Below are 25,172 nucleotides of genomic sequence, written 5' to 3'. Positions count from 1 at the left end.
ATCATCCTGTGAGCCGTGTGTGGTGCAGAGAGAGAGACGGGGAGACTTAGGCTAGATGGTTTGTGCAACCGTTGAGTTGTGATTTCTTGTGCATGACTTCTGATTTCTTACACAGAAAGACATTTTTAAGTTTTCAAGTATCAACTTCACATTTTTGGGAAAATTGCAGAATCATCCGTAAACAAATGTGCAATGTTTTTAATTTTCAATGTTTAGATTTCCTTACTTTCCACAAGGCAATAGCCAGAAATGCAATATGGCCTTTATGCTTCGTATTGAGACACATTTATGGACTTCACAAGCAACGTAACATATTCAAACTTTTAGTTCATAGTCCGTTTGCCAAGATGTTTGCATGCCAAGATTACATTGTGAACGTTGTTAAATATGCTGGTTTGGGACTGCCAAAGAGCAAATGGGGGAAACACCACCGTCAGCCAATGTTAATATTTTCATGAGATCTTTTTGACATGAAGTCAGATCACCATAACTAGCCCTGGAGCATTTTTGAACAATTTATGATTTAAATGTTCTTTCTTGCTATTTAGCTAAACATTCATATTGCGTAAAACCCTCAATCTTCCTGTTATCTAATGGAGACATTGAGAATCCGATCAATTAGTAAACAATCAAAAATAACAAATAGAATGCTCAAATCATTTTATCTTATTTACTTTTTAAATATAAAGCAGTGCTGTTTACTGGATAACAGATCATCAAATTGATGTTGGAAAATATAATCACAAAAGTAGCATGTCTGCCATATGAATTGACAGCATCTGTGATTTATCAGTTGTTCATATCCACATGATCAGTTGTCCTCGATCAATAATCCTGCATCCTGAGTGTGTACAACAGAGACACACCACGCAGGCACACACCCGTTCAACAGGGGCCCGGATGAACGATGAAGACTGGGGAGCATCATTAAAAGCTTGTTGTTAAACATACTGTGATTACCGGCAGTGATTTCGACCCTCAATTTGTTTTAACCTTTTCTAACGTACAGGTCCCATTTCATTTTAATCACAACTGATGAGGTGGCACGAAATCAATTAAGTCACGTCAGTGTCCGACTCGTTTTTCTCCTGGTCTCTCCCTCTTTTCGTCTCTCTTTCGCTCGCTGTGCCTCTTCCTCTGCTCATCTTTTCCACTCTCTTCTGCATGCTCTCTATATTGCTGTATCCATTTCAGCCTTGCCCGGGGTAAACCTGTCTTGTTCGATTGCAGACGATGCGTGTTCGTAATTAGGTTTGGGTTTGGAGCGTGTGGCCATTCCAGACCTGGTTGGGACCTGGCTTCAGATGAATGAGAGGCCTCAACACCAACCCATGAGGAAAGGTCAGAGCTGAAAGGCTGAGACTCTAATTGACACAGCACTATTGAGAGCTTTGATTTCAGTAGGTAAGTCAGACGAGATGGTTTTCTCATTTTCTCATTTCCCAATAATCTCTTGAATACAGCAACGGATTCAGAAAAGTGGAAAAGGCAAAGAGTTTGGGCCTCCTCTGGCTGTCCTTGGGGGGCCCATGCCACAGTGAATGTATGAGGGAATTCTCATGGTGACCATGGACTATACAGCCAGACTCGTAAAATGACAGGACCCTATTTTAACTCCCAACAAACTTGAGTCATAATATCTATAGACAGACACATGTTTACAGTACTCGCAAGGCTTCACACAGCAACCTCCACGAAGACGTGTTACCCCGCTTGCTTCATAGCATAGCTGTCACCCATAGTCACGCAGGGGAATTATTGCCATTCCATAGCTAGAGTGTCACAACCACGTGGCCAACCCCCAGCATCCCCACCCAGGCCCCCTTGGCCCCCACAGAGCTGCGCCTGGCGCTGTTCCCTTCCAGTTCCCTGGAAGTGTCTCCACACCTCATTGTTAGCACTTCCTCCAACCCACAGACACACCTTGTTGACTCCTTCATTCTATGACTCTAGGACAGATATTGAGAAAGATTTTTTCCTTTTGCCGTTTGGAGAATGATGAAAATCTAAATATAAGGATAAGCCTTTGCAAAGGGTTGTGACATCAATGGCTGACCAGCTGGTGCCTCAGGTTTGTTTTTTTCTCATTAATTCTTTTGGGTGTTTCAGATTTCAGAGAGTGTCTGATGCCCTTCCAGACATCTGTTCCAGGAGGGACATGGACTTTCCTCTCTGGCAGTGCAAGTGTGGGTCAGCTTGAGCTGCATAGTTCAGTGGAGCAGTGGTCAGTCATCTCATTACCAGTTTACAGTCAGTCAAATGAACTTGTCTCTCATCCAAAGCTACAGTACTTATGCGTTTGGAACACATACTCATATTTAGATTACCAGTGATCAAGCCAATAACTTTGGTTTGCCAGTCTTTGAAATGTTCCACATTTTTGGTGCCTTTCTGCTTGGCACACATCAATGCTCTAGAAGCCGGCCTAGCCATATGTTTCCTCTGGCCTCATTCAATGTGCCTCTCATTCAATGTGCCTCTCATTCAATGTGCCTTTCAGGCAGACCATGACGCACAAGTCAATTAATAGTGGCATTTGACTTAATTGCGCACTTGCTGCCAGACATAGCATTGGAAATGAACAGATTGTGGCACTCTGACCCGCATCTTCCCTCCAAACCATTACTAAGACAAACATAGTATTATCATTGACTGTAGAGAAAAGTCTGTCAAAAGTTATCCAATGCTGACTGATAAGTGGGTTTGTTGGTGGGTTCCAAGTAGAGCCAGTTTCAAATTTCCTACCAGCTTTCATTTTTTTCTATATTGAAAAGAATGATGACACGGAAAGCTCTTGAAAATGTACTACTGTAACTGTAGAGCTACAGTGTTAATCCTCGTAAACATGTTTTTTGACTTGTGTGCTCTGCCCTTAGCACAGTGGTCTGTGTGTTACAAGCTAGGGGAGGGACTAAGCTACAGTATAAGCATGTTTTACACCAGGCAAACATAGAAAACTCCAAACAGAAGTAAAGTTCACATCCTTTTGTTGTGTTCAAATTCAGAGAAAGTACAGTGCACAGCTCATCATAATTTCCCCATACCAGGCATGTCTAATTAATTAAACATGAGGTGATTGTGACAATTCAATAATGGATTGAGTTCAGGCCAATTTCATAAAAGAGCCTTACTCATCTGGCTTGCTAACTTTTTGGATTCCCACGCTCAGAGGTAATAGGCTTTCCTTGGCTGAAGCAGCAAAATTAGGCTTGGTTTGTACTTTACTGGGGGTTAACCTGTGAGGTTATCCACTGATGATAAGGCACGGAGGGAAGATAGAGAGCTGTGGGGATAGATCCTGTGGTCCTTTGACAGGGACCTGCAGAGAATCTGTTGTGTGAGAACTTTCATGTCTCATTAGGCTCATTGTTCTGGGATCAGAACCTGGCCTGTTGATGGTTTACCTGATGCTTCTAGGAGGGAAGCTAAGATGGTCGGCAGATATGAGGGCAGGGGTATCAGGGGAATGGGCCAGGGAGAAGGACCCCAGGGACCATTACATTTACATTTAGTCATTTAGCAGACGCTCTTATCCAGAGCGACTTACAGTAAGTACAGGGACATTCCCCCGAGGCCAGTAGGGTGAAGTGCCTTTCCCAAGGACACGTCATTTTTCACCGTCGGGAATCGAACCGGCAACCTTCTGATTAGTAGTCCGACTCCCTAACCGCTCAGCCATCTGACTCCTCTAACCAGAGAGACCACAGAGACCAGAGGGAAGGGATGGCATTGCTCTGTTTTCTATGAGAATGTATAATGGTTTCATCATGTGGGGGCTGTGGATAGTAAAAGCCTGGGGTAACTTATTTTCTCTCTTAAATGCAAACAGTGCAGCAGTAAGAGCATCTGGATCCTACAGGATGTACATTGTAGCATGTGTGGGCAGTACAGCCAGTCATGTGGTAGATGTACAGAGTATTGTGCTTGTCTGGTGACAAACCTACAGGGTCAAGGGTGATCCAGGGTCATCCATATTGCTCCGACAGGTGGATCCGGATTTAAACCTAGTTTAAATCCCTTGAAATTCTTGAATATAGATAGCCTGAAAAGGAAAACTGAAATAAACACTATTTTAGTGTAGCAAATCTGTGCATGGCTCAACCATAAAAACAACCTTCACAAGTCAAAAAACAGAAATAAATCTAAGACGCCAAAGAGAAAGCAACTCAAATAACACATAATCCTCCTATACAACCTTGGCCCTAGCTTTACCATCACTGCAATTATTCAATCTTCACAAACAAAACACCCCAGAACAGCCCTTTTAAGGTTCTATAAAAGAAGCACTGTGGAGCTTTAACAGGACATTCATTGACTTTAATGGGATGAACAGATCTACCATATCTAATAGAAATCGTTGCCTATGGCAAAAGCTGGTGTGGAATTGGATTACACATGGAACACAATGCTTTTACCGCTTCTTAGAAAACTGTAATTCAATCTATTTAGTACAGAGAAGAAACAGATAAATAAAGTCCAAATTAAAACATTTTCAGAGAGTTTTCTTTCAATAACATGTATACTTTATTTGAAAGTATAACATCTTTCAAAGAAATTCTTATAAAACGTACTTTCCTATGTAGTTTAAGCAGTAGGCCTAGAGTAAGGCTAGAAATACATGTGATAAAATAAATAAATTACTATTGAATAACGGTAGCAAATAAATAAATACATGTTGGCCTATCCTGTCGCAGATGGGGTTTCTGTTTGTTGGTTCATTTATTATGGATGAACATTTCCATGTTCCTTGCGGTTTTTCTTTTTTCTTTTTTTTTTTTAAGGTACAGAAGCCCAACACCCGGAGCGCATGTCTGTGCGCACTTCAGACCAGCGGCGACGGACTGCCAAACTCAAACATGGAGTAAAATGGGAGGGGAAAATCCTCAATTATAATATATCACGTGGACAGAGAGGAGCCCGATTTAAAAGCTCACAACTTATATCGTCTTTCGCTCCTGAGAAGGCGAGTCTTGAAGTTCCATCAGAATGGGCTGTCTTTTCTCAGACGCATCTGGACGACTGCAGCAACGGGTCATGGAGAGGTGCCCATAGATGTGCCATTCAAGTACGGACCATGCTCATCTTGGACTTCTCGTTTTCTAAACTGCTCAAGTAATAATATACCACACTCTAAGTTTTTTTACTAGCTCTAAGGATGTAGTGAGCTGCAGATCGACTAAGACCTAGCTTACATTTGATCGAGTAGGCTAATTTGTTTACCATAGTGCGTTCAGCAATTAGCGCGCAGTCACGCTATGGAGTAACTTGCCACCTGCAGAGATTTCACTGTAGTCTATCAGTTGTCACAGTTTATAGTGTGTAGCTTGTAGAATATTTAGAAAACAAATTAGGTGCAGCTGTTTGACTATAGGAACTATGAAGCAGCAACTACTTTCTCACCAACATCTTGCATTACTGTTTCTATAGACTATAACGTAAATCTGTTTGCGTAAATGTGAACGCAAAACTATTCCTCCCCTCCAAACTTTATACTTTGTTTCCTTCTATAGTCGATGAATGCAGAGCCGCCAATCATAGATTCCGGAGAGACAAGTTGCTCATGCGGAGTTTGCCCTTCTTCATTAACGGGAGCGCCAAAATCACCTCCGCCACTACATTGGGGACGTGAGAGCACGAGGCCGGCGTAAGCTTCGCAGTACCGTGAAGATGAACATCCAAGTGCTGCCAGAACATAAGCTCTCATCAGTCGCCCCGCTTAAACAGTGCAATGTGGAAAAAAAGGAAGTTGAATTGATACTGGTGAAGGACCAGAATGGGGTCCAGTACACTAGCTCGTCTGTCATTCCCAACTGCAGTGGCGGTCCCCCTGAAGATAATGAGAGGGAAACTTGGGGAAAGAAAATGGACTTTCTACTGTCTGTTATAGGCTTCGCAGTGGACTTGGCCAATGTATGGAGATTCCCTTACTTGTGTTACAAGAATGGAGGAGGTAAGTAGACTACAGTGAAGTTTACCTCAGGTCGTTTTGTAATACATATCCATCATGAAGGACCTATTTCTGTTATGTTGCAAAACAAACGTTTTTAGTTTGCAATGCATTCCAAAAATTGCCCCTATATTCATGCAGTTAAGAGGGTGACAGTCTTTTTACGATCTCAACAATTAAAATCCCAGGTCTTAGTTGTGAGACATGGTTACTCAATTACATGAATGTACCATTGACATTTATTCCCATATTAGTTGCTTAGATCCAACATTTTTAAATGCACTCAAGTCTAGCTTCTCCAGGAACATGAATGGGAAATGGTATCCATGAATTGCATGTTTATATACTAATGTATTGTTATCAAGCATGGCCCCGAATCAATATTTCAATAAGATAAACTATTGAAATTATGGGGCGAATAAATGTAAATTAATGTAATATGTATAAATGAAGTGTTTAGATAGAAAATGACATTTTGCATGGGCATGCCTACAACAGACGGCCGTCCACTTGTTGTGAAAACTGAATGTTTACTAGAAAGAGTCAGTCCCCCTTTGGCTGCATTTCCATTCACGTGGGGGGAAAACAGACGTGTTTATTGTTTGGTGCCGTGAACTCTACTGCCAACTCTTCAACAGAGAAAATAACATTAATGTGTGCGTCATGCAACCTTCATAATCATCCCTACTCAACTCAAAGGCCATTGTTATTGTTTTTTTAAATAATGTGTAGCCAATTATAACAGAATGGTGGCATATTTTATTGCTGGAATACACTAAAAAAAAACTAAGAGTAGAGGGTGACAGACTTTCTTTGGAGCTCTGTTGAATTGAGTGATTACATGGATGCCAGGATGAAACACGTTTCTAAGTGTGTTTTTGACACTATCTTAGGTGCCTTTTTGATTCCATACATTCTGTTCCTGGTCATTGCTGGGATGCCCCTATTCTACATGGAGTTAGCCTTGGGCCAGTACAACAGAGAAGGGGCCGCCACAGTCTGGAAGATATGCCCTGTGTTTAAAGGTGAGCCATCCTTTTCCTCAAACCCAGATTCTCTCTCACCTCTCAACTATGCCTCTCTCTCTCACCTCTCTAACCTGTGCTACATCCTTTCCCTGCTCCTTTCTCTGCCTCTCAGCATCTCTTTCCCATTTCACCTTTCTTTTTTCCTTTTTCCTTTGCCACACTGCCGACAGCCTCCTCATCTCTCCCGGATGTCTTTGACTTTTGTGTGTTCTCTCTTTTCTTGCTTCTGTTTGTGAATCAACCTGCTGCAGCACTTTTGAAGTGTGGGAGGTCAAAAGTAATATTTTGTGCAAAGCTCTAAAGTAACATAACTGTAAAGCGCTATTATGATTCCCCTGACTGTGAAGATTGTTAACCCATTGAGCCTTATAACACCTTACCAGAGCTGAGTGACATGCAGTGTACGTGTGAAACACTGAGAACATCATTGTATATTAAAACCAGGCCCATCTGTTGTCTTTTGAGATGCTATAGCACATTGGCTTTCAGTGATACAGTCAAACATAATATGGAATTGAATCCTAATTCTAGCCAGCAGGGTGACATACAGCCCTGTTGTCTTGGATCACATGTTCCAGTTTACACCTCATTTGTGGATACATTGTGCAGTGGGTGGAATGCTTGCCCACATGTACAGTACTACCATAGGGAGTCAGGTGGCTGAGCGGTAAGGGAATCGGGCTAGTAATCTGAAGGTCGCCAGTTCGATTGCCGGCCGTGCCAAATGACGTTGTGTCCTTGGGCAAGTCACTTCACCCTACTTGCCTCGGGGGAATGTCCCTGTGCTTACTGTAAGTCGCTCTGGATAAGAGCGTCTGCTAAATGACTAAATGTAATGTAAATGTAACTGTACTACACACATAATAATTGCAGCGTAGCACACACTGTGTTTATCCAATGCAACCATTCTCCTCAGGTGTGGGCTACACTGTCATCATCATCGCCCTGTACGTTGGCTTCTACTACAACGTCATCATAGCCTGGTCTCTCTACTACCTGTTCTCGTCCATGACCAGCGAGCTGCCCTGGCTTCACTGTAACAACAGCTGGAACAGCGAGAACTGCACTCTCCCCAAGCACTTCAACGGCTCCTTCTTGGCCAACGGGACATCCTACGCCAAGTTTAAGATCACGCCGGCGGCGGAGTACTATGAGTGAGTACCTCGGGCCGGTCTCTGACTTGTAACTCCATCTGGGCCTCTCAGGAAAGGGCTTATATAGGGTGTCAGTTTTGAACTGTGCTAAAGAGAATTAGAAGCAGTTACTTACAGAATCTTATTGGTTTCTTTCGGTCATTTCAGTCATTTAATTTGACAATTTCAGGACCATATCATTAGGATTGAGAGAATAAATGTATTACATAAAACAAATTGAAATATTGAAAGCGCCAGATCATTGTTAAATACATCTATTATATAAAAATGTATTATTGTATAAAAAAATACGATAAAATAAACAAAGCAGTTTACTTTCAGTTCAATGAAGTGACATCAAATGAGACAAACAAAAGTAAAGTCCTGAAGTAGCTGTAAAAGCAGAAACGGTATGGCTCTCCCATAGCCGCAATGTTGTTGTGACAATATTTTGGACCTCTAAAGTTGTGATGGTCCATTCAATAAAGACAGGTGATTTTTCTCCAACAGTCAGAATGTGTGTTCACCGTCAGCAGATTTAGAGGGAAAAAAATCTTATATTAAGAGAAGCATCTTAATGTGAGACGGAAATGTATGACATCTATGAAAAACTTTGGCTGTTAAGTGGGTCACCATCAATAAGACCTTTGTGCTGTACTCCCTAAATTCTTGAGTGAACCAGTCATCACCAATTGAGGCATAAAAGGCATAAAAAAGCTTAGATTCTGCGTTTGAAGTTCACAGAAAAAAAGCCCTATTCACTTGCACTTCAAAGAATTGCAATTCTTCCCCCTCGCTCGTGTAGAGCCTGACTCTGCAGCCCAGAGGAAACCAGTAAACAAATGCAACAATACAGTGGTCTTATCTCTCAGCTGATTTGCAGTGTGTCAGGCACAAACAAAACACACCAGGAGTGTGTCATATGCAGCCTATGAACAGATCAAAGACTCTGTTTCCCATATTGCCTTGCTGCACTGATGTTTCTTGTGTCGAGTTAATGAACACATCTGAAGTTCCTGTGGCATTTCTCTGTCATCTGTCCCCAAAGACATGAAATGTGAAATGAATAAAGGTAATACCTTCAGTTGACCCTCTAGACAGCTCTCTTTAAATCCTCCTTGGTGTTTTTGCGGTTGTTATCAAACCCACTCAAAGGTCTTTGGTACATGGACAGCACAACGGCCATTATGTGCCCTTATAACCGTAGTTAATTGTAGACAGGCTGCACTTGTCTTTTCAATGAAAACTCTGCAGCAGACACTCTGGGACAGATACAATACTGCTCCTGCTAGAATATCAAAATTCTGGTCATCTCGTTCTGAGCTGTAAGTTGGCCCTGGACAGGGTCTGGAGACATAAATCAGCCTGCGCACGTATGGTTGGCAGCATTCGAGGATAACACACTCCATGAGAGAATTGTCTCCCTCTCTCCCAGTTTTTCCAACACTTAATTTTTTTATATCTGTTTCCCTTCCCTTCCCTCACTTCTCAGTTTTTCTGTGAGTAGAATATCTGAGCTACTCAAATTGAAAGCACAAGTGATCGTATCAAAGAAAAGTCTTCAGGACATTGCAACTGGAGACTTATCCAATTGGATATGCCTCAGGTCTCTTGTGATGTTCACCTCTGTCAACAAAAAAATGACATAGTGATTAGTTCTAATTCGCATTTTCCCTCCACATCAGGCCACAGTCTCTTAAAAACTAATCAGAATGTTGGCCTTAGGATCAGGGTGTAGTGTATCGAGGTACGCATGCACACAAGTAATGCAATGTCCTACCATCACTATGGTTCACACACACTTTGATCTGTGCTGACATATCCTCAGCTGTCCAAGGATGTGCAAAGCCCTCATTTCCTCCCCTATTTGGCCTTTATTATTGTGCTCATTGATCATCACTGCCCTGCAATCTGCCAAGTGGCTGTGAGTACTGTCATTAGAGCTTCTGGGCGGACACAGAGCAGGTGTCATTTACAATGCCATCACAGGGGCTCTGCGCTGCTACACACACTAATGACAGACCAGGGCTCCCAAAAGGCAAACTGCTAAAAAGCTTGTGCTGAGGTCACTTCTCAAAATGCTTTACAAAGTCAGTATGATTAAGACTAAAGACTCAGTGGTGTGAAATAATATAATCATCAATTTATAAGTCCTTGGAGTTGAATTGTTGTTCGGTGAATGGAGCAAACTCTTTTTTTTGTTTGCAGTTGTAACAACAGCTGCAAATCTAATTGAGGTTAAATTAGCACAGTGTGATGGTCCTATTAATGTCTGAGGTTATTACATTAAATGCCTATTCAATTATCAAAAGGTTGTAACTAAGTCCATGACAATCTTTGTCATTCTTACTTAAACAAGACTATCAATACAAAAATCAATGTGGCAATGGTAGCCCTGCGATCGAAGAAGAGAAAGCCAAAAGGTAACTAATTCAGACTCATTGTCCCTCTAGGACAATGGTGTATGTTGATCGAGCTATTACACAGTTGCTAGGTTTAAGACCCCATTTGAGCATTTAGGCGGTTGTGCTCGCAAGGCATTTAACTGTTCGACTACTCCAGCTTGGCGACACTGACATAGTGTGCCATGCCCAGATGTGTACGTGTGAATGTCTGTGCCACTGCAAGCCCCTCTCTGAAGATTCAGTTGCTCCTCACATCCCACTTCCGCACAGGCCTTTCAAGAGGCCTGGCAATTGCAAAGATAACATTTGGAAGAAAAAAAAAGAATTTGGAGGGAGGACACCAGTCTTCAAAAGGCTATCCTGACTTCTGAGTTCTAAAAATGTGTGCCAATGAATGTACCATGATGTTTAGCTTGGCCGTGAGTCCTTTAGAGATATTAGGCCATCTTCTCAGTGGGGTGCCAGTTTAGTTGTTCAAGTACTTCCCTTTGCGTAGGACACTGTGACTTGAATTATAGAGGGCGGGCGCCTTGTGAGCCATTTTGAAATGAGTTGGAGATTCATACCTCTCTCCAACTGACTAAATCATGAAATCCTCTGAGTATGATCCAGCTCCAGAATGTGAAGAACTCTCACTAGGACATGCAACCGTAAATCCACAATAACATGATCACAAGGCATCCTTGTTTCTTGCGTACGTGGATGTTGAGCAAGCTCATAACGGTGCTTCTCATATAACCTGGACTCGGAGGCCCTTTGGGTGCTCTGGCTGAAAATGAGAACGATTGTGTAAGCAGAAACTGTTGAAATCAATTGTCAGTCGACATGGGGAGTGATATTTTGGACTGCCAAAAGTACTTTTACCTTAGGGAATCGGTGTGAGGTGTTTCTCCACAACATCAGTTTGATCTCAGGTCCACCCATGGACAAAGAGGTCCAAAAGTTGCTGTTCTTTGAACAGGTGAAAGGTGACATTTTATAGAGTATTGACTTTAATTCCATCTGACACAGTAGACTTATGAATAAACAGTATCATCGGTATTGTATTCTACTCTTGATAGCCTGGCCATAGTAGTTGTAAACTAGCTGTTTCAACATGAAAGTTGGATTGGACCTGGAAGTATGTGAGCCGTCAGAGAACATCCACATGGCTCACTCAGCAGTCTGTCTAGCAGGGCAGATGGTCAGGTCTCAAAGGGTCAGACCACAGTTCAACCCACAGTTCAACACTCATGACCACTCTGCTCAACAATAATACCTAGAAAATAATCCATTCTGTGCTTTGCTACCATAAAATTAACGGATTATTTCAGTAATTGAACAGACTGTAACATGATTTTAGACATTTGATATAGGTTGGCAAACTTCAGGAAAACAATCTAAGGCTGAACTTTGGTCAGTGCCTTGTCTACTCTATGTTGTATTTGCATGTCCATGGTAATCTATGTTGCTTTCCCTTGAACCAGCACAAGCCATGCACTACATTGTACACTGTACAGTATCCAACCATTCAATCAACTCACATACTGTAGATTTTATAGATCCCCTACATGCTTAAACAGTTGCATTTGATTTTATGTCAAGGATAACTTGACTTGATGGATCTGCCTCATCAAGGAGGGCCATTTGCGTAGAATCTAACAAGATTGCTTCGATTATACTCCAATTTCCTTGCAAGTGATGCAGAGCACACTTGAACATAATATACTTTGCTGATAAAGCAACGGTTTACATTTTCTAAGTATAGTTTTTTATAAAAATACACATCGTCAATCTAACTTTTATGCCTTTCATAAGGTATTTGTGATGTCTCTGCATTCCATTGAGTTCCCATTCTCGTTTTGTGTGTGGAGCAGATGACTTTTGCATATGCGTTGCCACTGCAAAGCCTCAACAGTCTGTGTCCTTCATGCATGGTGTATAGAGATGCAAACAATGTGGTGGATGGGTACTGTACACAGCAGTTGACTTTGGGCCAAAGAGAGACAAGATAAGAGGGATTGTGTTTAGAACAACAGGGCCACAGGGACATGGATTGATGTCATGGGTAGCTTTCACAATGTGCACGATATCAGATGAACCATTAGGCTTAGAGGCTCAACCCAAACAACACTTGACCCTGGCCGGTCAGAACCACAGGACTGAGTCCATCCTTTTTGGTCTCTCTATCTCCCTCTCCCTGAAGACCTGACAACTTTGAATTTATTATCATGAGGAGATAAAAGGGTCTGTTGGATGTATTTATGAGCAGGCCGTGGTCCTTTGGGGTTTTATGTCTGGACACAGTATTCTTTTCCCTGTTTCTGTGTTCTTGAGTTCATGTGTCTTTAGGCAGGGATGGTTGTTTAGCCAGCCAGGATATCAGATTCTGATGCAAAGCCTTCCTGTAATCCCGATCGTCATCAAGGCTAGTAGGATTCCCGGCCATCACAAAGGCCCAAAAATCTCGTGCAACCCTGAAATCAACTGTGCCTTGATGGAGATGATTGTGACGATGGGTTTCTGTGAGTGTTTGTCATTTAATTGATCTAATTTAGACAGCTAAAATGTCTGTGAGTGTCAGTGGGGATAACCTCCCCACCACTCCCTCTTGAGATGAGCCCTCCTTGGGTTGGAACTGCCAAACTCTGGCCTGATTACATATGGATGGTCAAACAAGTAGGTCAGGAACCACCCCATAAGGGTGTAATGACTATTTCAAGTAGCAAACTTTCAAAGCAGAAGCATATTCCTTGTCAACACAGTGTATAACTGTCGTCTTCACCTTTGAAAAGATCAACTGAGCAGTGGCAGCTTTTGTGTAGCCTCAACTATTCAGCAACATGTTGACCTTTGAACTGCATTCTCCCTTTGAAGTGAGATGCTTCCTACCCAGAGCCTATGCATGTGCTGAACGTTCCTTCAATGGCCACTGGAGCAGGTGTGACTTTGTTTTCATCTCCAGAGGCTTGGGGGAATAGTGACCAGCAGGAAATATGTATCTATGGACGGTGGACACCCTATTTGTCAGGCCTCTGTAATTTATGTGACGGTGAAACACTTGAACCTTTGAACTTGATCTCTTTAACTTACTTTAGTCAGAGCACTTGGGGGGAAATGGCTCCCAAGGGATTGTCATTATTGTTTTGATCAAAACACATGACCTGTCAAATGGTTAGAGACAGATTTACGTGTGTGTGTGTGTGTGTGTGTGTGTGTGTCTGTGTGAGGAGAGAACAAACGCTTCCTGCACTGTTCTGTCGATTTGCATAATGTAACCTTGTATTGAAATTGTATTCAGAAGTTTGATGAAATATCCTTTTTTCAAGTTGTTAGATATTGTAAAAAAAAAAAAAAAACATGTCGGTTGTTCAAATCACCCCAGTGTTTTTGAAGCGTGCGCAAAGAGTTTGGGATGGTGGTGAGAGTGAGAGGTATCCTGAGAACACCCAGGCTCTCTCCCTGGAGCAGGTGACTGATTGTCCTCCTCTTTGCTCAGGCGTGGGCTGTGCTGTTGGCCTGGGTGGGTCCACCATGCGAAAACACCCCTCGCTCCGGACCTCCCGACCAGGGAAAACAATTTAGCTTGAGATATATAGCCTTCCCGATGTCATCATGAGCGTTTATGTATATTGAATCTATCTTTTTATGACAGCTCTGTAGGTGAAAGAAAGCATATGTTAGAATGTGTGTTTGAAATTGGTGTGTAAGCTCTTTATGTCCTTCAATGCATGTGTGTGTGTGTGTGTGTGTGTGTTCTCCAGGCGGGGTGTGTTGCATCTCCATGAGAGCAGGGGCATCCAGGACCTGGGCTTACCTCGCTGGGAGCTCACTCTGTGTCTTGTGGTTGTGGTGTTCATCCTATACTTCAGCCTGTGGAAGGGCGTAAAGTCCTCAGGCAAGGTAATAGACAACTCTACGCGTACACACACACACACACACAAACTCACACATTTACAAAACATGACCTCATTCAGTTATTGTGTTAATTGTATCCATTCAATTAGCCCTCCACTTCATGCATTTAGTTTGTTTATGTATTGATCGATCCTTTGCTGTTCTCAGGTGGTGTACATCACAGCCACTATGCCCTACGTGGTGCTGTTTGTGTTGTTGATCCGAGGCATCACTCTGCCAGGTGCCATGGATGGCATACGGGCCTACCTCCACATCGACTTCAACATGCTCAATAACCCCAAGGTCAAACACACACACACACACACAGACAACTCTCACACTACAGTACTGTATGTCACTGCCATGGCCATGTCCAGCCTATATTTGATTGATTTTGCTCTAAGCTGTGGTGTTGCTCTTCAAAAAGCAAGGCCAAAGGTTAAATGGGGATCTTGATTGGCCACCTGCATCATGTCATGTGGATCTGTGCTTCTAGGTGTGGATCGATGCTGCCACTCAGATCTTCTACTCTCTAGGAGCAGGCTTCGGGGTGCTCATCGCCTTCGCCAGCTACAACAAATTCGACAACAACTGCTACAGGTAGTTTTCCTCGTGTCATCCTTTGAGCAGTGCCAAGGCCTTCGCTGGCGTTCTGTCCCTCGTCCCCTCAGGTAAACAGACAAAGGGCCAGAGAGGGTGTGTTTGTCTGCTCTCCTAGCCGACATGCCAGCCCGCCTCAGACAGACACTAGAGCCTGAACTGGCCCCAGACCCCCAGACAGGCTCTGCTGATGATTATCCTCTCTAATAGGTTACTGCAGACGGAATTTAGGCTGCTGCAGTTGGCTCTGTTATTGCTTTGACCCGCAATCTGGCCCTAAACACACTCTACTTAATGGAGTAGGTACATCCTAATGGGTTTTTCAATGTGTGTGTGTTTGTTTGATTGTGTGTGTGTGGTGCGTACATACATCCGAGCGTGCTTAAGTAAGTGTCGGTTCAATAGCTGGCTCTATTTTTAGTTTGATTCTGATCTCACCCAGACTGTACCTGGCTGGTCTTAGGACCAGCTGGAGTGCTTCCAAGCCTACTGTGTGTGTGTCTGAAGCTACTGTGTGTGTGTCTGCAACTACTGTTTGTGTCTGAAGCTACTGTGTGTGTGTCTGCAACTACTGTTTGTGTCTGAAGCTACTGTGTGTGTGTCTGCAACTACTGTTTGTGTCTGAAGCTACTGTGTGTGTGTCTGCAACTACTGTTTGTGTCTGAAGCTACTGTGTGTGTGTCTGCAACTACTGTTTGTGTCTGAAGCTACTGTGTGTGTGTCTGCAACTACTGTTTGTGTCTGAAGCTACTGTGTGTGTGTCTGCAACTACTGTTTGTGTCTGAAGCTACTGTGCATTGGCTGAGCCCAGAGGACAACACATGCGAGTGTGACGCCCACCAGTACTGTTTGTTGGGCAACGTGCCAAACCCTCCTCCGCTTCCTCCCCCTGTACCTCCCTCCGCCTCCCGCCTCCCGCCTCCCCTCACCACCCCTCTGACAGAGGGGACCTGTGGAGTGATGGCAGGTGGTATTTACATTAACGCTGTCCCCAAGGGGGACCTTAACTAGGTGAAAGATCAACGGTTTCAGCAACATGCTCGTCTGGTAAACATTGCAGCAGTGCATGTACTTTACAGCACGGTTTGGTCAGGCTCTGCCCGGGTTGCCTGACACACGACCATACTTCTCTATTGAATTAATTGTTCCCACCGGCGTTATTACACACAGATGCTGGGAGTTAGCACCTAAGCAAATGAAGCTACACTTGCTGAGTCCAACTGCATTGTTGCAATGCTGCTGAAGGTCTTGTGTTGGGTGGTTACTTCTGGAGCCAGGGCTTGAATGAGGATTTTGTAAAAGTTGGCTGCTACACTACCTCACAAGGTCCAGAAATCTTGCAGACGAAGAATCCGCCAGGCGGAGGGAAATGGAATGGGGGCGAGGAAGGATCTTGGGTTGGTTCCGGTTATGCTATAAAACACAGCTCCGCTGTTCGATAACCACCAGTTAGACTGTTGTGTGTGTGGTAATTGAACACAAAAGCTCCACTGAGATTGGAGAGAACACTGCCTTTAGTTCACTATTACAGAGAGAGCAAGGGGTCGCCATTGTCTGTGAGACTAAACCTGAGATAACTAACCAGAACGGGCCTTCCAGTAAAAACGTCTGGATTTATTGTGGTTATAGGTGGAAGAATGTCTATGAATTTCACCATGGGTAATAAAAGTCAAAAAGACAAACTGTTAAAGTGTTCCGTCTATTGTTGTCATAAAGAAATGTCACTATCATGTTACACGGTTTATAGAACTTTTGTGTGTGTGTGGGTGGGGATGTGTGTGTTTGTGTGTGTGTGTGTGTGTGTCTGTTTTGTCCATACAGGGATGCTCTCCTGACCAGTACAGTGAACTGTGTCACCAGCTTCTTCTCAGGGTTTGCCATCTTTTCTGTGCTGGGTTACATGGCTGACAAACATGGTGTGAAAATAGAAGACGTAGCCACAGATGGTCAGTACACACACACACACACACAAACGTACTTTAATTAACTTCCGTTAATGTCAGGTGGTTGCCACAGTTGCTTAAAGACTAGGATAGGTTAAACTGGATAACTGGGATAACTGTTTTGAATTAAACCTTTTCAGCGATCCATGTAAATATTGACTGCAGAGAGAAGATTGGCAGCGATACAAAAACATTTGGATTTGGGGAAAATTGGATTAAAATACTTGAGTATGGCTGCTTTCATTTTTTGTTGATGTCTTCGGCCACCTCAACTAGCCTACAACTCAACAGCCTTGAGCTGATGACAGGAGATAACGCTGTGTTTGTAACACCTCGCTTTTCAATCTGTTTCAACATTCCTCCACTAAACTCTTGTCTCTTAAAGTTCTTAACTTGCTCATTATGTCAAGTGCAGGACAAGCAGTCATTTTTATTGTATCATGTTATCCAACAATGTTGTTTTATGTGCGTGTGAATCCAGGGGCAGGACTGGTGTTCATTATCTACCCAGAGGCCATCTCCACTTTGCCCGGCTCTACGTTTTGGGCCATCGTATTCTTCATCATGCTGCTGACACTGGGTATCGACAGCTCTGTGAGTCAGGCCCAGACCTCACCCCTCCCCACCTCTCCTCCTTCCAGACCTCACCCCTCCCCACCTCTCCTCCAGACCTCACCCCTCCCCACCTCTCCTCCCTCCAGACCACACCCCTCCCCACCTCTCCTCCCTCCAGACCTCACCCATCCCCACCTCTCCTCCCTTCAGACCTCACCCCTCCCCACCTCTCCTCCCTCCAGACCTCACCCCTCCCCACCTCTCCTCCCTCCAGACCACACCCCTCCCCACCTCTCCTCCGTTCAGACCACACCCCTCCCCACCTCTCCTCCCATCAAGACTAGCTGCAATATTTTAATGTGCTTGCAATCGATTACAAAATTAGAATTGAGAATCTTTGAAGATGCCTTTCAAGAATTCACTTCAGTCATAGTATTACGAAATCACTGGGCAAAATAAAAAAGGACACATATATTTAAACCAATCTGACGTGTGCAGTCACACACGCTTCATGTTTTCCCATTGTGTGTAGTTCAGGGTTCCTGCCTTAAGTGTTGGAAATGGAGGTTCTCTGAGTAGGCTAGCGTCCAGAGCTATGGGTGTTTTGCAGCTCCAGTGTTGCCTAATAACCCCATAGCGTGAGGTGGAAAATTGTATTCACCCCACGGTTAGACTGCGTGAACTCAGGAAAACGTCTCAGAGAATGAAAATGTTCCTCATTAAATATTTGTTTGGCCCTTTTACTCTAAATCAAAGTGAAATGTCAAAGGCACACACAATGTTGCAAAATGTAGAGGTTTGAAGCAAGCTACTCTTGCAGGAGAGTTTAAACTGCAGGCAACAGACTTGATGTTGTTTTAGGGTTTTGTTTAAAAAAATCCAACTTATCATTATGTGTTTGTGTGTGTGTGTGTGTGCATTCCAGATGGGTGGTATGGAGGCAGTCATTACAGGCCTCACAGACGACTTCAAAATCCTCAAGAGGAACAGGAAACTGTTCACCTTCGCCACTGCATTCGGCACTTTTCTGGTCGCCTTGTTCTGCATCACTAACGTCAGTCACTTCCTCTGAGTTTCTTCTTCCATGGTTTCTCTGAGAGAGCATAGATAAATAATATTAGCTACTAGCCCAAATCATTCACATGGCTTTGCTTGCTTGCATGATTAGATTAGTAAACCCGTTGAGAATGTTATAATATATACCAGAGTTTTGTTGTTTTTTGTTGAGGAGCATGACGACAAACCAAGACAGGGAGTCTGTTTCGAAGAATACGGTTTATACACTTTCCTTCTGAATGTCATTCTTTCTCTTTCTCTCTCTCTCGCACTCTCTCTCTCTCTTGCCTTTTCTATAGGGAGGCATCTATGTCCTTACTCTACTAGACAACTACGCAGCAGGAACCTCTATACTGTTCGCGGTGCTGATCGAAGCAATAGGGGTGTCCTGGTTTTACGGTAAGACGCCAAGTTGTCTCAGCACGTCGCTCAAACGCCATGTTGAACTGTAGGTCACTGGATGGCATGGTGTGTCCTACAACAAACCTCTGTTCTGCTTTAAACATTTAAGACAGGTAACTTTACCGGAGCTCTGTTATAGCAGTCCCTTCCTCTCTCCCTCCACCTCCCCACCCTGACCTTCCCTAACCGCCTGGTCACTGGAATCCTCTCTCTCCCTGAGCCCTGCAGCTATTGATGACATTAGAACGTGGTCGCACAAAGCCCCCCCACCCACTGTCAGACAAACCGGCTTTGCCACTACACAGGCCAAGCACATTACCGAGAGAGGGAGAGGAGTGGATGAAGAGAGGAGAAGATGTCATACACAAGGCCTGCATGTGATATATAGAAGACCTACAGTACATGGGATATGCAGTCACATGTGTGTTACCAGCAGTCTGCCTGTGTCTGTGTTCCTCTGCAGGAGTGGACCGTTTCAGTGAGGATATTGAGCGCATGATGGGCTTCAAGCCAGGTCTCTACTGGAGGCTGTGCTGGAAATTTGTCAGCCCAGCTTTCCTGCTGGTGAGGATGAGATTTGGGTTGGGAAAGAAGTATTAGACGCCAAGAGGTGTTGGGGGTTGGGGATGGTTGGAGTTGCTCGAGAGCAAATGTGATATTGATGTTCTATATGCCCCTGCATCGGTGATGCCATGGCTTGTCTCTCTCTCTCTCTTGTCCCATGGTGTGTCTGAATGTATTATAATGAATTCATTTGATAAGCATTACTTAGCCTTACTGATTACTTAGGTATCAAATGAACAGAACAGCCCTTTTGAACAGACTGATTCACCTAGTGAAGGGGAGGAATCCACACAAGTCTTTAATTGAGGTCAAATGTGTATTCTGTGAATGAAATACAGATGTGAATTTGTAAGGGGCAGGCTTATTGAAAGCACATGAATCAGTTTAGTGGAAACATTCATATTCCCTCAATGGTCTTTATCAACTGTAATCTAGAGTAAGTATTCTTCCCCATGGAGAATGTATAAGGCAACAGGATATGTAGTTCTCTTAATAGAAAGCTAATATATCCTGAATATCTTTAGATCTAACCTTATGTCCAGTGAGAATTCACATTGTTTCATTTGATTCAATATGGTAGTTGTGTTTCCCTTAGGTCTAAGACCGATAAGAAAGCTCTCAGCTCAGCAGTGGAAGTCATGCTCAGGTTCAGCTTCAGTCTTTTCAGTATGCAGACAGATTTCACCGAGGTACAAGCCACTGGCAAGTGGTGAAAACTGAATGTTTTTGTATTAACCAGGGTCACTGACCTCCACGTGATGTCTAACTGCTAGTGATGTGTACGGCTCTCTGGGGCCAGAGGTGGGGTTCCTTTGCCATCTAATCGAGTGCAGGTGGGCCAGACTACTTCCCAGAACATCAGGTCAAACCCAGAGGGAAACTGAACCGCTTCACCTGCAGTCTGTTCAGCTCAACTCAATCCAATTTCACCTTTGTAATGCTGGGGGATAAATAATGGGGAATTGGTTCTGATAGAAACAAAGGTTAGTCTGTGCCGAATTATCTCACTCACTTTTTCCTTTCGCCCTCTCTTTCTTTCTTTCTTTCTGTCTTTCCTCAGTTTGTGGTGGTTGCCAGCATCGTGACCTCAACTGGCCTGAATTACGATGACTATATCTTCCCTCAGTGGTCCAACGTGGTTGGCTGGGGTGTGGCCATGTCCTCTATGCTCTTTGTCCCCGTCTACGCCATCTACAAGTTTTGCAGCGTGTCAGGCACATTCAAACAGGTCAGGCCTTAAAACAACAACCTCTTATCTGCATCAATGTATTTATTTAACGTAGAGACTATAGTTCCCCTTCAGTGCCGGTTGTTAGTTTGATGTAAATTTGAAGTGCAAAATCATAGCCTTGATGTTTACTATTTCCCGGTTGGTCGTCCGTTCTTGAGGGACACTGCTATGTGATCTGGCTCCTTCAAAGCTCATAGAAAATCCATGATCCTAATCATCAAAGCTGAGGAATGTTTCCCTTCTTGCCCACCAGTAAACAGTGTTACGGCACAGTACCTTACCCCTCCGACACGCACACACAGGCAGACACACTCTTTTGGAGTTTCCTTTCGATTGCAGCCTGTGGTAGATTCCTTCATGATCTCCATGAAGGAATTGTTTTTCTTCAACTGTAATTCTGCTGGCTCAGACTGGACCCTAGCCATAGTGGTTAAGAGCAGAATGAACCTAACTTCCCCAGCCATCAGAATCTATACAGCTAATACGATGCTGGAGGTCACAGCACATGCTTCCCAGCTCAGTCAGAATCAGCTTACGGCTTGACTTCTCAGCAATCTAGATGTCCCTGCCTGGGCATTTTGTAAGATGTACAGATATGAGTGACAGATAAAGGAATGGGATAAAGGAATATTGTTTATTCAAGTTTTGTGACAATGCAATCTTCTGTGTTTCAGAGGATAGCTTACTGCATCACACCTGAACATGAACATCACCTAGTGGCTGAGGGGAACATCAGGCAGTTCACGGTAATGAATCTATTTAGGTCTGAAAGCGAGTGGACTAGACATAACGACTGCTATTGTATTATTAAATAAATGGCATTCATTGTGATTAGTTACGATAGTTTAAATGCTGCTCAAATTAACTGTACCCAATCGAATTATGTTATCTTTTCAGCTCAAGCACTGGTTGGCCATCTGACACCCAACAGGCTGCCCAACATTCCTCACTGTCCAAAATTCCAGCATGTTGGAGCCACAGCGTTCTGGTGGCACACATGTCTACCCATGAGCCTCCGGTCGGAGGGCGAACAGGGAGAGCCAGACTTGAACTTTTCTCACCTCTGACCTACACTGCCCCTACCCTCCCTCAGTCCCTGGCTGGCACACTGGCATTACACATAGTCAATATCATACATTTTGTTAATGTATTAGGCTTCATTGTTTTTTACCATACACTATTTTTATTTTGTTTATATATTATTCATAAATTTTTCCAACAAGCAACATATTAGCCAAGACACACTTCACTGTTCAAAAGCTAACATTTTGGGGGGGGGGGGTTCATGGATACTTATTTTGCTTTCCATGTCAGTGTATATTTTGATTTAAGCTGTGCTTGTTTCTGCAGAGTAAGACACTAAAGCCAAGAGAAAAAATATTGCTTTCAGTGTATATTTTGACTATGATTTTTCTTTGCTCTGCTTTGTTTATACAGAGTGTGTTAGACACTGAAACCAAGAGAAAAAATAATAAATCAGAATCAGTCCACTAGGTAAGGTGTAATACAGGATAGGGATGGAAAATGTAATTAGCTTCTTATTTTTTAAGACCCTCAAGCCGTAAGGATAGAAATTGAGTTTTTGTGCTGTCTTTGAGATGCCAAGTAGATACAGTAAGTAATTATTTGGAGGGAAAGTCTTCATTCTTTTGAAAGAGCAGCTTAACTGTGTCAGTGCCTTATCAAGGAAGACACTTCAGAACCAGTTCAAGGTTACTCTTCACCACCCCTACTTAACATCTCTGCAGATCTCAACTGTGGATTACATGTTCCCAGTTACAACCATGGCTATTCATTCAGTTGAAATTATTCCTTTTGGATCCTTAAAATTAAAGAACTTGAGGTTATGAAGTTATTCATCTGGGCCTGTGTTATGTGCATAGAGACATGCAGCTTTTGTCAACTGTTTAAAAAAAAAGGGAACAATTTATATTTGAACTTCAATTTGTTTTGCAGTCAGGGTTATTCCAAAGCTCTATTGAAGGCTCAACAGATGGGCAGTTGTTTTTTGGTAGTAACTTATGACTCAATGATTCCATATTTCCTCTTCAAAGAAATGCGTTACATTTTTCTTCACCTTGCAAAAGCGTCTTACAATGTGCTTTCATGAAGAGATGAGTGAGGAAGGCCCTTTGGCAGGTTTTGTTTTCCAGAACTTCAAAAGCTTTGAGAGCAGTTAATATCTAAAATACAGTCCTATGTGTTTTACTTTCTAAGGAATGATGAAGTTACTGTTTTGATTGTTGGCCAAGGAAGAAATAGCTTGTTTATCAAAAAAGAAAGAGAAAAAGAGTTGACTGCAGTTTTATAATAGGAATGTTTAACTAAACAAATTACTTTCCATAACTTTTGGTTTAGTGTCGTTGCACCTTTCCAATGCTTTGTTACATGTTTGTGAGGAAAATCAGTAGCTTATCCTTTAAAGAGTGTATGTGTGGTTTTGTACTGTATGCGTGTTGTTGTGTGCGTGGAGGAGTGACAAGTGATCTTATGTTGCCTCAATTGTTAAATGGACAATTACTTTTTTGTTTTCATTTAATCTTGATTTACAGAAGATTCACCACCATTGAAGTGCCAAGTTGTTTCCTTTTCAGTTTCTCTGTTCGGTTTTGTATCTATTTATTGCAATTGAGTTTAATTGGAATTTGAACCGTATATCGTAAAAAAAAACTATTGGCAGGATAAAAGCCACACATAGGAATTCAATAGTATATGGAAATATAAGATATGAAAAATATATAAATATATTCTTTTGTTATATATCCAATCTTGTATTTATCAAATTGTTTATAACAAAACGTGAATGTAAAGTATTTTAAACGTAACTGTCTGCTGTTATATCACGGTGTTCGATGTAGGTAAGATGAACTATTTACAGATGTATTCTTCAGCGTAACCTGGGGCAATTTTGTCACGTGAATGTAGGCAAATAAGCCCTGGCTTTGCTGAACAATGTTTACAGAATACTGTGTACAATACAAACGTCCAGTTGAACGTGAGTGACAAATATCTATAAAGAAGTAAAAATATGCACACTATTATAATAAAAAGTTTCTTCTACACACACTCTGGGGGTGTATGAAGTGGTTATTTTTGGGGCATTCAAGGGGCTGGCACACTGTCCGAGGACACCAGCAGGAGCCTGGTACAGCAGGGTGTGTTGAAGCCTGGGATCAGGGAAGGGGCTTCCCTTCCTGGGAGGGAACATCCCTTCTGCAGCCTTGCCCCTAGTCACCTTCACAGACCAGAATTCACCTCTCTTCTCTGTCAGGAAGCTCTGTATTATTCTAGTTTGGTTGTGAAAGAGAAAACAAAGTTTGAACTCTTCGAGGAGCTACTTCCTCTGCCTCTTCATAGGGGTCTCCTCTGAACAACGGGAATTACACTGTTTGTGTTTGTTATATTGTTTGATTTGGTATAGTCTGCTTCAGGCCTAATGACTGACAGACCGCATCAAAGCATCTCCACTTGTGGGCAGCTAGCAGCAGCACTTTTCAGCAACAAGTAACAATGAAGGAAGAAGCTCAAAGCTCTTACAGTGTGGAGAGGGTAAATCATTTAAAACAACACGGCTTAGCCCAGCTATGTCACATGTTACAAAGAATTATCCAGCTAAGAAAAGCTTTTATCCACAAACTAAATAGAGGAAGATTATACATAATTGTACAAATGCAAACTGCCCTCTTCAAGCACTTCCTCAAAATCTTTTACTGTAGCCGTGTACTACAGTATGTGCAATACCACACTGTCGTGATGAATCAGTAACTTGGGAGTGTATGCTATTTGATCTCCCTCGTCTGTTTGCATTCTTCCTTTTGTGAGGGCTTCTGGCTACATAAGCTGACTGGGCCATTCTACTGTAGCCCACAGTATATCCGCCCGCTCTTTGTGCACGCTATGCGGCCGTGTCATGCAGTGGTGTGCCATGCCCAGTCTTTGTGCACACAAACCCACACCCCTGCTTATGCTTAAATGGTGCGTCACCATGGCCCCTGTCACCCTAATTCACCCATTGTATGTTATTTCAACAGGCAAGCAAAGCTTGAGATTCAAGGAATATTTTTTTTTTTCCAGTTCAAGCTCTGTGACTAGCAACTCTCACATTGTAAGATTGATCGTGTATCCCCACTGTATATCAGCAATCGAACATGTGAACTCAGGTGTGTGATGAGCAATTTGCTCTCTGGAGGCATCATCTGTCAGATCAATATACTATGCTGACTTAGTCTGTCCAGCGATGCTAAAATGATTGCTTTTCTACTGACCATCATGTTGTTTAATAAACTGAATACACTGTTTCTGGAGTTCTTCCCTTTAAGCCACTGTGTGTAGAATTCTAGTAGGGCTGCATCATCCCTATGAACAGCTAATTGTGCAACTCACCCACAGAGAATTTAACCTGAAGGTGTTTTGGTCCTGTTGCTGTTGCTAA

The 25,172-nt window shown here is 42.9% G+C and overlaps 1 protein-coding gene across 4 annotated transcripts; it reads left to right on the top strand.

The window, feature by feature from the left end:
• The first annotated feature begins 1,992 nt into the window (after positions 1-1,992).
• On the top strand, positions 1,993-23,245 carry slc6a2 (solute carrier family 6 member 2). Of its 4 annotated transcripts, none has more exons than XM_084681554.1 (16): positions 1,993-2,071; positions 4,782-5,065; positions 5,511-5,950; positions 6,841-6,972; positions 7,892-8,129; positions 14,257-14,395; positions 14,558-14,692; positions 14,886-14,989; positions 16,811-16,935; positions 17,414-17,526; positions 18,413-18,541; positions 18,843-18,942; positions 19,409-19,509; positions 20,570-20,737; positions 21,415-21,486; positions 21,638-23,245. In XM_084681554.1, the coding sequence occupies exons 3-16, from the start codon at positions 5,668-5,670 to the stop codon at positions 21,659-21,661; spliced, it is 1,863 nt and encodes a 620-aa protein (XP_084537680.1). In that variant the 5' UTR covers positions 1,993-2,071; positions 4,782-5,065; positions 5,511-5,667; the 3' UTR covers positions 21,662-23,245. The 4 variants fall into 4 exon arrangements, 3 of the variants coding, with proteins under 3 accessions (XP_084537680.1, XP_084537678.1, XP_084537679.1); XM_084681552.1 differs by having other exon boundaries at positions 4,782-5,112; XM_084681553.1 differs by lacking the exon at positions 1,993-2,071 and having other exon boundaries at positions 4,714-5,112.
• Positions 23,246-25,172: the final 1,927 nt, after the last annotated feature.

The sequence above is a fragment of the Hypomesus nipponensis genome, chromosome 19, assembly GCF_054491055.1.
Source record: "Hypomesus nipponensis isolate SF chromosome 19, ASM5449105v1, whole genome shotgun sequence".
In the NCBI taxonomy this organism is placed as follows: Eukaryota; Metazoa; Chordata; class Actinopteri; order Osmeriformes; family Osmeridae; genus Hypomesus; species Hypomesus nipponensis.
This window is presented reverse-complemented; position numbering and strand designations above follow the sequence as displayed.